The following is an 18,114-nucleotide window of genomic DNA, read 5'->3' as shown; positions in this document are numbered from 1 at the left end:
GGACGTGGTGCATGGTCTTTCGTGAGAAAAGTGTCGCAGTGTGGCAGCAGCCTTTCCTGGACTTGTGGACATGCATGATACACTTTCAAATGACACATTATGAAAAAGAAAGTCACAAGCATATAAAAATATCAAAATTGATAAATTATGTGTGTGTGCACATGTGTGTACATACGTGTGTGCTTACATGTGTGAGTGTGTGTACAAGTGTGTGCTCACATGTGTGAGTATGCATGTGTGTGCACGTGCGTGCACGTGTGTGTACACGTGTGTGTTTACATGTGTGTGCGCAGACATGAGTGTGTGTACACCATGTATATGTGTGCGCGCACACGTGAGTGTGTATGCATGCATGTGCATGCATGTGTGAGTGTGTGTACACGTGTGTATATGTATGCGTGCATGCAGTTGTGAGTGTGTGTTCACGTTCCCCACTGGGAGCACACACAGAGGCAGAGCAGGAGTGTTGCATGGACTGGAGAATGGCTGCGGACAGTCTAGCAGACTGTCAGGGCTGACAAATCAGGGTGACAGGATATCAGAAAAGACATCACCATCATCTATAACGTCTCTGTCCATATGGACAAGTGTTCAGTAAAATTAAACAGAATAAACCCCAAAGCCGCTGTTTTGGAGAACAGCAGCGCGTATCTGAACAGCAGCGCGTATCTTTAGTGGGCAACAGGTCTCCTGTGTTTCATGTGAAGACATCAGAAGCATCTTCTTTAAGCCGGGGCTGAGGCTCCACACTTGGCACTGTGGGCTTTCGCGGGCTTTCGCGGGCTATCTGTGAAGAGCCCAGACGAGCCAAGGAATGAATATTGTAAAACTGGGAGGGAGAAACACACTGTCACTCTTTACTAGTGATAAAATGTCTGCGAACCACTGTCAGGCTTGTTAGCAAACCTCAGATTAAGCTGTACCAAGGGCTGGCGAGAGGGCTCAGAGGGCAGAGGGGTTTGCTGCCAAGCCTGATAACCTGAGTTTGATCCCCAGGATCTGACACAGTGGAAGGCGAGAACCGACCCCCACACGTTGCCCTCTGGCAGATGCCTGCATAGGCGCGCACACAAATAATTGTTTTTTAAAAAAAGTTTAAAAAGCTGTCATGAGACTTTCCCCTGCCTTTCCCACATGCATAGATCCAATATGCAAAGGCTGACATTTCCCCTACACACAGGGAGCAGATAGGAAATTCAATTTGAGAATTATTAGCTACAATAGTGCTGACAGTAATAAGGAATCAAGAAATAAATCTTTTGAAAAATGTGCATGACCTTTCTGGGAGGAAATGGCAAAATTTTATTGAAGGATATAAAGGAGAGAGAGAGGATACTGATAGGGCAGGCAGATCGGAAGTTACCAAGATGTCAGGTCCCCACTCGCGGCTGTAGCTAATGCAGCATCACCCAGGATTCTGATGCCATCGGCTTACGCTTGTCCCATAACGTAGATGGGAGAGCAGAGGTTCATCAACAACGAGACCAATCCTGAGGGAGTTTTAGAAGAGGCGGGTTCCCCTGTTGCATGTAAAGGCTTGGAGCTGGGGTGACCGAGACAGGCTTGTGCTGGCTCCCGGGTAGGCATGTAGACCAGCAGATGGAGAGGCCAGGGTTTTTAGCTTGCAGGTAACAGTCTTGGCACAGGAGATGGCTTGATGGCCACTCACTGAGAAAAGATAGGTGGAATTTGTTTAATAGATGGCACTTTGTGATGGTCAATGTTAACGCCCAACGTGACAGAATCTAGAATCAGCCCGGAGAAGGGCCTCTGAACGGGTTTACGAGAGTTTATCATGATGATGTTGATTGAGGTGGGAAGATCAGCCCACTGTGGGTGGCACCATCCTGTGGGTTGGAATCCTAGACTCTGTTAATGGAGAAAAGGACCTGAGTGGCAGTATGTGTTCACTGTTTCCTGACTGTGGGTGACCAGATGCTTCAAGCTCCTGCAGCTTTGGCTTCCCCTCCATGATGGATTATAACCTTGGACTGGAATCAGAGTATTTTCCTCACAGGGATAGGAAAAGAAGCTTAGAAAGCACTAGAGAGATCAACACCCCACAAAAACTACAAGCAGTCCTTGTGTTATCTAAAATCCACTCCACGTGTAAAGGCCACCATCTGTGACAGAAGCCTTACACACTTCATAGAATATCTTTATGGAATTGGATGGGCATGCTGAAGAAAGACTCAAGGAGTATAAGTCATTAGGGAAGAAAATTCAAAGTTGACCACATATAAATAAACATTTATGAATATCATAGCTTATACAAAATAATCCCAAGACTGGGAATGAGCGAGGCAATGCTTATAGCAATCCACACTTGAAAATCAAACACTGAACTTCTCCAAATAAATATAAGAGAGGGAAAAAATATCCCAGCAGAGAAATGGACAAAGACATAAATAGGCAACTTATGCAATAGGAAACTCAAAAGTCCAATGAACAATTACAAACACAAATGTCCAGAAAAAAAAAAAAACCTGCAAACACAAATGCTCAACAAAACACCTGCAAACACAAAAGCCCAACAAAACACCTGCAAATACAAATGCCCCAAAAAACACCTCAAACACAAATGTTAAACACATGGCAAGTGTCTCAGTATCCCTAGCAATCGGTTGATATAATCAAAATGGCAAGACACCTACATCAGTTTGTAGGTAGGGATTTTGATTTGGGATAGTTTTCCAGCTAGGATCTGGCTATATAGATCTGACTGGCTTGGAACTCACTCTGTATCCCAGACTCAGCCTCACAGCAATCCTGCTGACTCAGCTTCTTTGGAGTGCAGGTGTGAACCTCCATGTTGTAAGTAGGTTTTGACAGATGGCTTGCCCAGTTTCTTTAAGCTTGCTGCATCTGAGCCCTCCTCCTCCCCCTCCTCCCCTCCTCCTCCTCTCCCTCCTCCTCCTCCACCAGCTCCCAACACAATGTCTGACATGTAGTAGGTACTCATTAAGTGCTTACATTTAGGCCAACTGACTTCTGGGAGGATGCAGATTCTTAGAGATCAATTCTGGCCCTGCCCTAGGTCAGAAAGTGAACCTCCAAGCCCAGAGGGTGCCCGGGTTCCTGTTGGAGCCTGGGTCAGGTGCCCATGGGTGGCCAGGGCCCAACCTAGCACCTGAGGGGCCCCAGGTCCTCTTCCAGACCGCATGCCCCAGGTCCTCTTCCAGACCGCATGCTCCACCCCCTCAAGGCTGTGGGGCAGCAGCTTGGGTAAGTTCCTCTTCCGTTTCCTCCTGCCTCCTGAGCTGGGGTGTCGCTCCTCACTGCGGGGCACCTCCCAGCCACTCCATACCGCTGGGGTCCACAGCAACGCTCCTGGCCCCCAAGTGTCATCCCTGGCTGCTGGGTCTCGGATGCGATGCAGGCCATCAAGTGTGTGGTGGTGGGTGATGGGTAAGTGCTGGGCTGAGCTGTCTCCCACCCCCTACCAGGGTGTCGCCGAGACCCTCCCTGGCATATTCATAGGTCCAGGGCTCCCAGGAGGTCCTGGGGATAGTCACTTCCTCTCCTAGGGCTCACGAGGAGCATTTGGGGTGGATCTGGACTGCTCTTCTGTCCTCAGCCCACCCCTACCCCGGAAGCCACCCGGGAGCCTGGGCTTGGGACTGTGGGTGAGGTGCTGCTCCTGGCCTGGACTCTGAGAGCTGGGGCAAGGCTTCCATTGGGGGTCCCCGGAATCAGGTTCCCATTCAGGGTGCAGGTGTGAGGTGGGGAAAAAAAAAAACCAAAACCCAGCAACTTGACCTTTGGACCTTTGTTCTCCAGGCTGACCTGACCGACTTGCTGCTGCTGGGGGACTCCTGAGAATTTCCACTCTTTCTGACTCTTATCTAGTCATCTGGGCCAAGCTCTCTGCCCCCAGGGGTGGGCTGGGGTCGCTTGAGACAGGTTCCTGGCTGTCCTGCCTATAATGTGTGACTCCACCCCATGTGGCGCGGAGGATGTGAGGGGATGTCAGTGAGGAGCAAGGGGGAACGTGGAGGCCAGTGTAAGGGAAGGAGGAAGGTGAAATAGCATTGTGGGGACTTCCAGGGGGCAGACTGGCTGCACCCCAGCTGAGGGTTCATATACACCGTCAGATCTTGGGACCACAGGCTACCGTGACCCAGGGACTCAGTCTCCTCCTTGTGCCGTGAGTGTGTCAGTTTCTCATATATTCCAGCGCATTCGGGGGCAATCCTCAGGCGCATCTTGGGGTCCTGCCAGGTCCACCCTGACATGTTCAAGATGCACAGCTTCAGTTCGAAAGGGGGAGTGGCTGAGGCCTTGAGGCCGGTCCTGACTTGGGTCCCAAGGCCACACTTGGGCTCTGCTGGTCTCGCTGGCGGCAAAGGCTATCATCTCCTGCTCAGCTGACTTTACCGCTGTGGCTGCCAGCCGTTATCTGCCCGCAGCTGTCTTGCTCACTTCTGCTTTGTGTCTGCTCTAAGGGGGGAGGGGAGGAGGGGGGGTGGCCGGAAGTCAATGGTCCTACTCGTTCAAAGTTACCTTGGTGGCAGCCTGGGGCCTGAGGGCAGCCTGTAGGGGAAGGAAGGCAAGGCAGTGGGAAGTGACCTAACGGAATAGAGCTGGGGAAGGCCCAGAGCTGTCCCTCTGGCCTCTCAGCTTCCTGCTGAGTGACCTGGTGGCCTCCTGGATTGGCAGGGAGACAGGCGGCCTAGATGGTGGTCATCTCTCCTGGTCCCATTTCTCTGTTGCTTACTGTGTGCGGTCACCGGGTCATGGCCCTCTGTCTGATTTCTCTTCCCACGAACTCTACCTACCATCACGGAGTTCATTTTATACGTGGGAAGACGGAAGCTCAGAGAAGTTAAGTAACCTGCCTTAGAGTGCAGAGGATTTGAACCCAGGCCCCTCTGGCTGAAAAGCTCCGTACTCTATAAGGCATTCCCTAACAGTCATTGGTTGTTGTGACACCCATGGCACTGGGCTCAGTGTCTTAGGGGTATCACTTAATTCACTCAGAAGATGGACTTGTCCTTGTTGTCTAGATGGGGAAAGTGAAATACAAGGAGCTTAGATGACTTGCCAAAGCTTTGTAGATGGTAGATGGTGGAGCTGGTATCTGAGCCCAAGTGTGTGACAGCCTTGTCCAGGTCTCCAGGGTCCTCTCCTCTGCCCCATGGCTGTCTGCGTCTATCACCTGCACCTAACACACTGGGGCATGTACAGGTCCCCAGTTCTCCCTGGACGCATGGCCTAGACCCATGGCCAGGAATGAAGTCAGGGTGTTTATGGGTACCACAGGGGGGGTTGAGGACATGGCCATGGAGTGTCTGGAATTGGGAGACTGAGGCCCGGAGATGGGAGCCTGGGTAGAGGGCTCGGGTCTCCTCTTGTCTCAGGCACAGCCCATGACCTTGGTCCCTTCTGCTTTTTGTCTCTTGTCTTTCAGAGCCGTGGGCAAGACATGCCTTCTCATCAGCTACACCACCAATGCCTTCCCCGGAGAATACATCCCCACTGTGTGAGTACCGCGTGCTCCAGGCACTTCTTGGGGCTGTCCCTTTTGGACACCTGAGGCCAAGCAGGGTAGTAAAGCTAGAGAGACGCTCCGTCTTGGGGAAGCTGGCCTGTGATCCAGCTGGCAGTGCAGCGGCTTACGATAGGGAGGCAGAGGCTCCAGAAGGAAGAGGGGCTGTGGGATGGGAAGTTGTAAGAGGCAGGAGGGAAGATGCCCTTCGAGCCGGCCAGGAGGAGAAAGTGGGGTGAAGATGGAGCATGGAGGTGAGGGAGGAGGAGAACTCCAGAAACTTAGACAGCAGTAGAGTCAGGGAACCAAATTGCTGGGGTGGGGGCGGTGCCAGCCGCAATCTGTGGGAGGCCTGTTTTCTGGTGCAGGAGGTTGCCACCAGCTGCCACATGATACCAAGGGACCCAGGGCACCCCACCACTCACAGGGAAGCTCCCCAGTTCCTTGCACAGATTTCAGCCTCTTCAGGGTCCCCTTCAGTCTCCCGTCCTAGAGAATGTTACCCACTGTGTTGCTTTTTAGACCAACACTCCTTAAACGAATCTGCCACAGGGCCTTTGCACCTGCTCTTCCCATGCCTATGGTAGTTTCCTGTCTCATCCCCATGTTTATCCCCCAGGCCCTCCTGGAAGCCTTTGATCCAGCCTAAAGGCCTGCCATTCCCCAGAGGGGTTTGCCGGATCTCTCCCAGGTTCATGAGCCTGTGGTGGGCAGGGAGTCATGTGTTTTTCTTGGGTCTCCCCACCTTCTCTACAGGGTGGCTGACCCAGGGTAATATCCACAAGGTCTTATACATGACATATGTGCTTCGAAGTGACAAGGCCCGGGAAAACGTCACTCTAACATCTAGTTGGACGGCCTTCAGTTTGGTGGCCGGGTACAGGATGTTACACTCGTGATTGCGTTGGGTCCTCAAGGCAAGAGGGTGTTACAATATCCTGATGGCTCATAGCAGTTAAGGGGCTTGTCCCGCAGGGCCACTCAGCCTGTCTGCCTTCGGAGCCTCTCGGAAGCCCTTATTTTTATCTTCATGGGAGCCCTGCCTGGAGCATAAAGGGTATACAGAGGGACAGTGCCTAGGGCCCGAAGTCTTCCTGCCATCAGAGGAACCACCAAGCCCACTAATGCCAAACCGAGGCTCCATTCCAAGTCCTCTATGTGCCTATGGGGCTCCCTTTCTAGAACAGGGGTTCATCTGTCTCTGACACCTGGCTTAGCTGGGGGGGCTCAGCAAAGGACAGCCAGAGAGGCTGGGTAGGCAGCTGGACACCGCTTTCTGCCCAGTTGTATCCTGTTATGAGTTCTGCGCAGAGTGGGAATGACTCTTGCCATCAGGCTTCTAAGGCTTGGAAGTCGGAGAGGGCTGGGGCTAGACCTGAGCAGGAACAGGAGCAAAGGGGATCTGGTGAAGGCCACTGTCACCAGGGTGTGTTGACAGTGCCCTTGTCCCCAAGTCAAGACCCCACCCTGTCTTTACTTGCCCTGGCTATGGTGGAGGACCCAGCTGCTCAAGGATTTCAAAGCGATCACGTTCCCTCTGAGCCCACAAGCCTCAGTTTCCCTTTCTACAAGAGACAGGCCCTGTGCCTTGTGTAGCAGCTTCTCTGTGAGGAGGTGGGAGATGAAAGCCAGAGGCTTTGGTGTTCTGAGGACTTCACTGTTGGCCAGCTGGTCAAGTGCCGAGGGCCCGCAGGTCTGCCCCCATCGATCCCCCTGGACCACTGTGTAGGTGGCAGCTCGTGCCAACTGCTGCTGGGGTTACTCCCAGAGATGAAAGAATAGCCAACAAGGTTGGCACACATATTCTCAGATGACAACACCTGCCCGAGAATGGTTCTGTATGGGGTGCCAAGGGCACAGAGGCATGACAGCAGCCCCATGCCTTCAGGCAGGCCACAAGGGCTCCCATCCTGGCTACCTCCTGACTCTGTCCATTGAAAGCCTACATAAACTTGGACTTTTTTTTTCTTTTCATTTTTGTGATAGGGTATATACTATAGCCCTGACTGACCTAGAATTCACTGTACAGCCCAGGCTGGCCTCTAACTTCTAGCTATCCTCCTGTCTCAGTCTCCCCAACAGCCAGGTTCCTGGTAAATTTTGTGGGGTTCCTTTTGTTTGTTTATTTTGTAGTCTAGGCTGACTAGTCTAAACTCATTATGTGGATGAAGATGACCTTGAACTCCTGATCCTCCTGCCTCCACCTCTGGGTTACAGGTGTGCACCACCACATCTGGTTTTATGTGGTGCAGAGCTTACCAGTCCCTAGGCAAACCTTTTCATTTAAAAAAAATTTTTTTCCCCTAGATGAACTTTTAAAAGCAGAATTTAGGCAGAGCCACAACCTGGCCTGAGTCCCTCAGGTGGATCCCTTTTCTGCTTAAAACCCAATAGAAGAGGTATCAGCACTGCCCCGCGCCTCCCCCCCCCCCCAAGTTCCACCTCATCTGTTCACCTCCTCTAGGTGTTCAGTCCAGTTCATGATCCCTGGCCTCTCTCGAATCCCTGCTCTCCTACAGGGAAACCTGGAGCACGCTTCCCTTCCTGACAGCGTTCCTGGTCTGCAGCCACCTGTCCCCTCCCTCTCTTCCTCCCATTTTGTGTCCTACCTGTCGAGAACTCTTCAGGGCTAGGGCAGAACTGTGCGGGGTCAGGGGCCTGGTGTAGCTAGCTCACTCCTGATTCTAGAACAGAGTACCAGTTTCTATAACATCACATTGCTGCTGCTGATGGTGGGCAGAACACCCTGCCTGGTTGGTGAATCTGTGCTTTCCTTGGTGACCCTGGCTCTGGTGACTCAGTAGGGTCAATCCCGCCTTCCCTCTGCTGCTCTGACACCAGGCCTCCAAGACTCAAACCATCCTCACCCTGCCTACCTGGCCAGTCCTCCCATGTCCCCAAGACACCAACCATGGACTCATGGCTCTTAGTTCCTTGATTGTGCCAACCCGTCCTTCTTGGGTAGTGGTCAGGTGACCCTAGGTGTGCAGTCCCTTGCACATTTCTTTTATTTTTTTTTATTTATTTATTATGTATACAGCATGCATGACTGCAGGCCAGAAGAGGGCACCAGATCTCGTTACAGATGGTTGTGAGCCACCATGTGGTTGCTGGGAATTGAACTCAGGACCTCTGGAAGAGCAGTCAGTGCTCTTAACCTCTGAGCCATCTCTCCAGCCCCCCTTGCACATTTCTATTCCATTTTATGGGTGTGGCCTGAAGCCAGGGGCTAGGCCACAGAGCACCAGGTTAGGTGAAAATTATCTCTGCCATCCTCACCGTCTCATAACATGCCCCATAGCTATGCTCACCACGGGGGCATTTCCAAACTGAGTAACAAGTCCGGACGCCTGGCCCTGCCACCTACCAGCGGGGACATCTTGGGTAAATCCACCCCTGCTCATGAGGCCTACTTCTCATATCTAGAAAAAAAGGGGTCACGGTGACCACAGTGATGTATATGAAAGGCTTCTAGGGAAGGGGAAGTGTGATACAGTCAAAGCATGTGTTATGTCTCTGGCTGGTGCTTGAACTCAGCAGCTTGTCCTCTAAGGAGAGGCTGGGTGGGGACTCTCAGTGTCTCCCAGTGGGAGTATTAGAATATTTTCCACCTCACTGCAGCCCATTAATGACCCCAGCAATGGGGAAGGGAGTGAGGCTCTGAGAAGGGATTGGAGTGTCCCTGAGCCATACAGCCAGGTCGGGGTTAAACCCTGACCTCTAAGTATAGGCAGCTCTCCTGGACTCAACCAACCCTCCAGCTGTTCATTTTCTTGCCCCCAGTGGATGTCATAGGAAGAGCAGTGCATGAAGTCACTTCCCATGTGTACAGGCTGATTGACCTTGTAAAGACTCTTGACTTCCTGGGGCCTCAGTTTCTTCATGTGTCTCCTGGGTCACATGAGATTTCAAGGCCTCATACCCATAGGACTGCCCCTTCTATCTGGTCCAGAGGAGGCACTGGTGTGTGTGGGTGGGTGTGCTTTTAAAGGTCCTGGCCATTCCCCACCTCCTCCAAGATGCCCTGAGAGCCCAGGAGATCCCAAGAGACAGATGCCTTTGCTGCAAGGCATCTTGGGAAGAAGAAGGTCATGATATCTCCAGCTTGTCAGGGCCCCAAATAGCCCAGGCACCTGCCTACCTACCTTGGCCAGCCTTGCCTCCCAAAAAGGTTCTTCCAAGACCCACAGGGTGGTTCCCAGAATAGGCACACAGCAGACCTACTATGTGCCAGCCATCTATCCTGGACTGGCCTCAGGGCAGAAAGGAACAAGCTGGGTTCCCCGCCCGTCAAGGAGTGTTGTTAGTGGGGCTGACCTGGCTGAGGAAGAAAAGCCTCCCTGGGGTTGTTCCAGAGAGTGACGCAGAGTCCTGGGGAAGTTGGGAGGTGATATTTTAGGATGGGTGGGACTACTTGGGTAAACCGAAGTAAGGAGGAACATTTCCCCAGGTGTCAGCGTAGGCAAGTTCAAGAGACAGGCCATGTGAGCCTGCCATGTGAGGGAAGAGCAGATGGGGAAGCTGGGAGCTTGAGGTCTCAGTGGGTCAGGTCTTGGAACAAGGAGTGGGTGCATGTTTGAGCTCAGGAGGTCAGGTGATCCTTAGCCCCCAGAGGTAGGCAATGAGGGTGTCCCCAGAGGCACAGCTGTGGCAGAGTGCAGTGAGCCCGCTGGACACAGCCTCTCCCCTCGGTTGGTCACTCACTGGCTGTGTGGCCTCGTGTGGGTCATGACACTCCTCTGATCCCCCCCCCAACCTACAAACCTGTTTCCTTCCTCGAGGGGTGTGAGTAGTGGGGTTTTACCTCCTGAAGACCCCTCCACTCAGCAGGGAGTGCTGGGTTCTCCCAGGACTTCCAAGGGTTCCCTGTCCCAACACTTGCTCAGTGGGTTCCTGGTCCAGTGTCTGACCCACACCAGTCAGTCCAGGCAGGTCCATCTACAGGTGCCCGACTGATGTCCATCTGTCTGTCCTCTAGAAGTGGTCCTAGCACAGCTACTCATCGCAGGAGTGAAATAGTAGATCATCTGCAGCTTCCTGCCCTTCCAGGAGGCTCAGGACATGGTCCCTTCATCTCCCAGACAGCCCTGGCAGGGCAGCAGCTCGCTAGCACCTGGATTGGCTCTTATCATTTCCTGTATTCTTCCTGTTTCCCTCTGACAGCTTCCTGGAGTTACCTCCCAAACGCACCCCTCACTCACTGCCTCCTTCACTCAGGGTTTGCTTCAGAGGGACCCAGCTAAAATGAGGGACCAGCAGTCAGTCACTCAACGGACGCTGTGTCATCATCTAGGTGTCCAGCACGGGAGGAAGGGAACGTTCATTCTCATCAACCTCGGAGGGGATACGGCACAACCCAGCAGTCACCTCTCCTGAGGACAAGAGGAGGCAGAAAAATTACCAAGACACATGTCCCTCTTTGTTTGCTTGTATTTAAGATGTTCTTAGTAGCCGGGCAGTGGTGGCACACGCCTTTAATCCCAGCACTTGGGAGGCAGAGCCAGGCGGATCTCTGTGAGTTCGAGGCCAGCCTGGGCTACAGAGTGAGGTCCAGGAAAGGTACCAAAACTACATAGAGAAACCCTGTCTCGAAAAAACAAACAAACAAACAAACAAACAAGCAAGATGTTCTTAGTAGTACCCATCAGTTGGGAAAGCAGCCAGACGAACAATGCTGTGTGACTTTGGGCTAACGGTATCATTCTGAGGAGAACAACCTTGGCCCGTGCTGGAAGCCCTGGCTGGGTTCTGGGTTTGAGGCTGACCTCGTCCTTCCCGCTTCCCACAGGTTTGACAACTATTCGGCTAATGTGATGGTGGACAGTAAGCCTGTGAACCTGGGGCTATGGGATACCGCAGGCCAGGAGGACTATGACCGCCTCCGGCCGCTCTCCTACCCGCAGACGGTGCGCACCTCCGTGCCTCTTTGTGCTCCAGGGCTTGCTCCTGTTCCATCTGCTGCCCATGACCTTCAGCCCAGCTGTGCCTGCTCAACCCCGAGTCTCCCTTTGAGGCCTGTGGGGCAGAGATAGGGTGCTCCCCAAACCGTGCTCCCTCAGCCCCGCTGCCCCCAGTATTCACGCCCTGAGATGCCAGCCTTTCTCAGTGCGTAGCAGGCAGACACTGCTAGGGTCCATGTGAGCAGCCAGGCCAGTGTGCCTGGTCTGGGGTGGGCAGGGGACCGGCTGCAGGTGGCTCTGTGGCTTCCGGGTCCCCAGATCTGGGCTCCCTACCCGTCAGACTTCCAGGTAGATGGTCACACGGAGGGTGGCCGGAGCTGGGGGTGGGCACACAGGACTCTCAGGCCTCCCTCTTACTGACCCTGCCCTGCCCTGTCTCCAGGATGTGTTCCTCATCTGCTTCTCGCTCGTCAGCCCGGCCTCCTATGAGAACGTCCGAGCCAAGGTGAGCCTCAAGTGCTCTGGGGACACATGTGGGTGGCACCGAGGGAAGGTGGGATGAGCTGTTACAGTCTTGTCTAGATTAGGAGAACCCAGGGCAGAGGACCACTAGAGCCACACAGGGCCGATGAGGGAGGGCCAGGACAGGAAGCGTTCCCCTTGCCTCTGTTCCCTGTCTCTTTCCCTGCCCAGTCTCGTGCCCCTCTTATCAACACACAACCTCTCTTAACTCTTATCTCAAAAAAAAAAAATCTTGTCTCCCCCCCCTCCTGCACGCCTGCTCAGATCCTGATGTACCCTGTGACCCTGCTCTGGGGGCCTCTTCCTCCCTTCGCCTGATGCCTTGGGCATCTGTGTCCCACTCCCTTCTGCTCTCTCTCACTCTCCCCTCCCCTCTGCCAGTGGTTCCCTGAGGTACGACACCACTGCCCCAGCACCCCCATCATCCTGGTGGGCACCAAGCTGGACCTGCGAGACGACAAGGACACCATCGAGAAGCTGAAGGAGAAGAAGCTGGCTCCCATCACCTACCCGCAGGGCCTGGCACTGGCCAAGGATATTGGTATGGAGCTGGAGCTGAGAGAGGGGGAGGCTGGGGGCTGGGGCTCCTGGACACAGCCTTGTCCTAGGGTTATGCTGTGCGGTCAAGCTCTGGCTGTGCTCCAAACCGTTGTACCAGCTGTGTGACCTCGGGCTGGTCACTCAGCCTCCCTGTGCTTGTGGCTCTCTGTCTGGAAGGTATGGCAGTCGTGATGGCTTCTGCCGTGTTGGGTGTCTGGGTGAAGTGACTTGGCTCACACGTCCCCAGAGCAGCCCCGCACAGGGGGATTCTGTGTTAGCTGGTCACAGTGTCAGCCAGGTGTAGACCTTGAATTGAGGGATTGATGGGAAGAGATGGGAGGCAGAGATGGGAGGCAGAGATGGGAGGCACAGCCTACGGCTGCCTGGAACATAGGTAGCCAAGTCAAGTTGGACTGTTTCTGGAAGGCTTCCTGGAGAAGGCGTCCTTGCTGGGGACTTGAAGGGTGACTCGTTCCTTTGTGCCTGGATTTCACCTCCCTTCCTCCACTCATCCCGATTCTCCACCAGTCACTCTTTGCTTCCAAAAGCCAGGCAGAGGAGGCTTGACCTTTCAAGGTCACCCAGCTGGGGAGGTGGTGGCTGTGATTGAAAGCATGCAAGTAGGTTGCTGGCTGGGTGAGTGGGGACATGTTGCCCTGGCCAAGCTCTCCATCCCCAGGAGCCCTAACTCTGGGTCTGGCCTCTCCCATGGTGTCCTCGTGAGGCAGCGACCAGCTAGGTCTGGCCTCCACCCAGCCCTGCACCTCTTCCTCTGCAGGAAACAGAGGGAGGGGCTCTTCACAGGAAGAGAAACCGCAGTCTTCCTGTGACTAGCTGGTTGTCAGGGCTGCCGTCCCAGGGGCCCCTCTGCTGCTTCACCCTGGGCCCTCTGCTCTAGCCTCGTCCACGTCAGGGACGTCCTCCAGCTTTCTCTTCTTAACCAGCTTGTTCCCAAACTGGTCTGCATGGATGTGGGGGTGCATTAGAATTGCTCCCCCACCTCTCAAGGTACAGTCCCTCATGTGGAGATGACATGGCTGCAGGATTCTGAGGCAGCTGGTCACAACCCACAGCAAGGGAGCAGAGAGTGAGAGAAGGCGGTTGGTCCCTCCCCCCCCCCCCCCCCCCCGCTCACTCTCCCCTTTATATATCTTTTTAAAATGGGACGTTTTTATTTATTCCTAGACAATTTCATAATAGTAAACAGTATGTCTTGATCATATCCACTCTGAACGATCCCCTCACTCTCTCCGGACACCTGACACATGTCCATCTTCCCTTTGTGTCCTGCGTGTGTGTGTGTGTGTGTGTGTGTGTGTGTGTGTGGTGTGTATGTGAGAGTGTGTGTGTGTGCATGATTTCATGTGTGTGTGCGTGCATGTATTCATGTGTGTGTGTGTGTGTGTATGGATGTGCATGATTTCATGTGTGTGTGTATATGTGAGTGTGTGCATGATTTCATGTGTGTGTGTGCATGATTTTGTGTGTGTGTGCGTGTGTGTGTGTGTGTGTGTGTGTGTGTGTGTGTGTGTGCAGCCCACTGAATCCGATGGGGGCTGCTGCCCGCTGGAGTGCCGGCTGACCTTGGCTTTGACCTTGCACAGGTCTCTCACTGGTGACCACAGCTGCTGTGATTTCACAGATGCAATGTCCGTGTCACATCCAGACGACGACGATATTTCACAGCACTCGATGCCACCCTGACTCTTCCTGCTCCATCTTCCTCCACGTTCCCTGAGCCTCAGGGTGGGGTGGGGTTGATAAGTGTGTCCCATTTAGTACTGAGCACTCAGTGGTCACTAGCTCTGCATATGGACCAATCTTTCACTGCATCGATTACTGCCCACGACAGAGACACGCTTCTCCGGCCAAGGTTATCTGTCTCCCCTCCCCTCCCCTCCTCTCCTCTCCCCTCCCCTTCCCTCCTCTCTCCTCCTCTCCTAAACCCTTGCTCATCTCACTGTGTAGCCTAGGCTAAGCCTCCAATTTGTGCAAACCACCTGCCCCAGTCTTCCTGACCAAACTTCTTCCCCTTAAAGTGTGTGCACTCCATGACCGGGCTCTGTAGATGGGATCTGTTCCTTGCTGCATCAGTGATTGGCTGGGAGGTCTGGGATTTCTGGCTCCTACTTTCTGGGCCTTAGTTTCCTAGTGTGAGTGAGTGTGTGTGTGTGTGTGTGTGTGTGTGTGTGTGTGTGTCCTTCTGCCTATGACTCCTCTTCTCCCTGAGGCTGTTTCATCCTCCGTAAGGAGCTGAGAGCCTCTCCCTTCTAGCTACTGTGAGAATGTCCCAGCCTAATCCCCAGGAACCTGGGTTCAGAGTGCCTTACTACTGGCCACAGGGATGGGGAGCCCCAAGGGGCAGAGGCCAGGAGCCCTTGCTCAGAGCCATCTCTGGAATAAATGTCCAGAGGCCAGGCCAGGACCCTGGCTTCATCTTCTCGGTGTGAAGAGAGTGCCTTGGGAACATACCAGGGACAGGAAACACACTGGTGTGACCACCGGTGTCAGGCTTCCTGACGCTCCATTTCCTCCTTGCTGCCATGGTGCGTCTGTCTCCCATGCCCTGCGCTGGGGGCTTCCCCTCCAGTGGGGACCCCTCTTCCCTGCTCTGCACCTTTGGACCCATGACTGCTCTGCTCTGGACCTTGCAGGTCACTGGGGTAGGAGGGTCACTGTCTCCTCACAGCTGTCAGACGCTCCTGCCCCAGAGAGAAGAGCAGAGGGCACCAGCAAGAGCATCGGGCTCCTCTTCCTTCTCCTTTCCTTCCTCAGGACTCTGAAATCTCCCAGCCTCTCTGCAGCTGGGCTCTGTGTTCAGGTTGCAGGGGATGGGAAGTCATGGGGCCTCCTCCCAGGGGGTCTGTCCTCTGAGGGCTCAGATGGACTTTCTATTTTCTTCTCTTCACTGAGCTGCCCTGGGGCAGGCAGGTCCCACAGCCTCTGTTAGCCTTGGTTACCTCAAAGTTGGGGTGTGACTAGATGACAGATTATTGGGGTGTCCTCAGACCTGCTCAGAGCTGTCAGCTCCATCAGGAAGGCCTGGGTGACATGCTGGGAGATTTGGTCACGGGAGCAGGTCCTGTCCTTTCATGGGAAGGACACCTTCCAAACGAAGGGCCTTGTGTCCTAGAGAATCTGGCCTGCCCTGGGGCCTCCACCTTCCCTACCGAGTCCTACAGGAGGAAGATGGGGTACACAGAGGCAACTCCCCGCTTCGGATGACACAGCTTCTCCGTGACTCAGGTCCCTGCTCTCCTGCTGTCCCTCCTCAGATTCAGTGAAGTACCTGGAATGTTCTGCACTCACCCAGCGAGGCCTGAAGACCGTCTTTGATGAGGCCATCCGGGCCGTCCTGTGCCCACAGCCCACACGACAGCAAAAGCGTCCCTGCATCCTGCTCTAGGGGTACACACCTCTCCTCTGCTGCTGGAAGGGCATCCTGCCCCTGAGCCTGGGCCTCAGGTCACTGAGAGTAACATTAGACTAAGACAGAGAGGGCCATGGGTATCAAGGTAGCCTCAGTTTCCCCTCTTCTTCATCATTGCCTGTAGAGCTTCTTCCCTGATAGACACAGCCCAAGGAAGCCAGAGCCTGCCCAGTGACCCAAGCCAGGACACAGGGCCTGCCAGGCTCTCACTCAGCCAATCCTTGCCACAAAAGCCTAATGGAACCAGAGAACCCCAACAATACCCACCGCAGGATATGTAGGGTGCAGCCCTGGGAAAGGCAGAGGTTGGGAGCAGCCACGGGCCTGGATGGTCCTGAGTTGGGGCTTCAGTCTGTCCCTAACACTGACCTTTTCCTACGTTCCTTCCAGGTCTCACCCCAGCCATCCCACCCTGATGGTCTTGACTGCCCAGGGTTCCCACCGAAGCCCAATGATGTGCTGATGGGACATGTTGTCCCCTCCTTGTGGTGTATCTTCCCAGACAGCTGCAGAACCTGCCTATCTCCTCAATGGAGTCCCCTGGGGTTGGGAGGATGTTGATAGGCCACACCCTACCTGGAATGCTCCTGTGTTCCCAGGGGCCAGAGGGGAGCCCCAAGACTCAGCCATCCATCCTCATGTCATACAGCATCATATACCCACCTGCCCCAGGCCTTCCTGACTCCCCTCTTGAAGCCTCTGGTTCCCATATGCCTGCCACCATGTCTCTAAGGACAGGCTCTCTTGCTCCAGTACTCCTGGTCCGCCTTGATGGAGTCATCTCCTTCCCTGAATCAAAGGGAGAGATGCGTGAGTCTGCTCCTCTGTTCTCTTTTTTCAGAAAAACCCAGAACAAATCCATTTCTGTAAACCTCTTGTGTGCCCAGCCAAGTGAGGGGCTCAGCCCACCCCTCCTGTCTCTCAAGACTTCCTGTTCTATTCAAAGGGTCCTGTGCTGTATTTTCTTGGCACTGTCCACCTCACCCTGCCAGCCAGGACCTGAACCACTGCAGACAGAAAACACAGTTCTCTTGCTTATGCAGAAAATAAATGTATTGATTGGAGTTGGAACTGCTATGACTTCAGGCGCAGCTTGATCAAGGCGTGCAGAGGGGTTCAAATGATGCCTTCCTGTCCAGTCTGGCTCTGCCTGCTGCTGGCAGGCTCATTTTCAAGCACTCGACTCTTGGGGGGATTGATCCTCTGAGGTTTAAGTTCAGGCATAGACCCTGCCCCAGGCAAAGGTCTAAGGAAGGGCTGCTCTGATTGGACCAGCTTGTCTTAGGCCCACCTTCAACCAGCTGTCTGTCAGAGCTGCTCTGCTGAGACTGGGCATGTGTTGTTAGAACCAGGAGTGGAGGTGGCCCAAGGGAGCTGGGGTACAGGGTAGGTGTGGGAGGATGGGTTCTCAAGGAAAACAACCTTTCTAGAACTCGGGGTCCAGAAGCCAGAGATCCGTAAATGTCCATTCCACCACTGCTGGGGACAGTTCCTACCCCAGCTGGCACTAAGAAAAACACTTTTTTTTCCTCTTGGTTTTTTGATAAGGTTTCATCATATATTCTGGGCTGACTTCATACTGGCTATCCTCCTGCCTCAGCTTCCTAAGTGCTGGGATTGCAAGTGCACACCCATGCCTGGATAATGTTGAAACTCTTACTAGAGAGTTTAGGCTGCTATGGAAGTTGATGAGGTGCCCGTATCAGGCACCCCAGGGCCTGGCCCTGAGACAGTCCAACTTTGATCTTCCCTGAATTATATAGCTCCACCACATGGGCATGACACTGCCTGAGATTCCCAGTCCTTCTCCCAGCACACTTCCGGTGACCTGTCTGTGTCAGGTGCCACATAAGTTCCCACCCCCAGGGCCTGAGGCTGTAAGTAGCTGAGAGGAGATGTCTCACCCCGACAGCCTGGAAGACCAGCGCCAGCCAAGGAGTGCCCATCCTCCCCATTTTCTGTCTCCTAGAGTTCCAGCCCCCACCTCCGGCTCCACAGCACCTCCCCACCCGTATTTAAGGGACTCCACCTCTGGAGGGGCTGGGTACAGCTGGGAAAGCCACTGTTCTTAGCTTGGCTCATGTGAGGTCAATCTTTCAAATTAATTCTCTGACACAGAAAGAAAGATTTTAAACCCACCCTTGCTGGGTGCTCCAACATGGTTGGGAGGACCTGTACCCCAGTCAGGCTGGCATGTTAAAGGCCTGGGTGCCCCCTAGAGGCAGCCAGACAGA

The 18,114-nt window shown here is 53.9% G+C and overlaps 1 protein-coding gene across 1 annotated transcript; it reads left to right on the top strand.

Moving 5' to 3' along the window:
- Nucleotides 1-3,256: 3,256 nt before the first annotated feature.
- Rac2 (Rac family small GTPase 2) lies at nucleotides 3,257-16,951 on the top strand. Its single transcript, XM_052748279.1, has 7 exons — nucleotides 3,257-3,408; nucleotides 5,411-5,482; nucleotides 11,277-11,394; nucleotides 11,831-11,893; nucleotides 12,292-12,451; nucleotides 15,726-15,858; nucleotides 16,271-16,951. The coding sequence occupies exons 1-6, from the start codon at nucleotides 3,374-3,376 to the stop codon at nucleotides 15,854-15,856; spliced, it is 579 nt and encodes a 192-aa protein (XP_052604239.1). The 5' UTR covers nucleotides 3,257-3,373; the 3' UTR covers nucleotides 15,857-15,858; nucleotides 16,271-16,951.
- The last annotated feature ends 1,163 nt before the right edge of the window (nucleotides 16,952-18,114 follow it).

This window comes from Peromyscus californicus, unplaced genomic scaffold (assembly GCF_007827085.1).
Source record: "Peromyscus californicus insignis strain IS unplaced genomic scaffold, ASM782708v3 Scaffold_20__1_contigs__length_68692818, whole genome shotgun sequence".
Lineage (NCBI taxonomy): Eukaryota > Metazoa > Chordata > Mammalia > Rodentia > Cricetidae > Peromyscus > Peromyscus californicus.
Note: the sequence above shows the minus strand (reverse complement) of the source record. Positions and strands in the feature narration are given on the sequence as shown.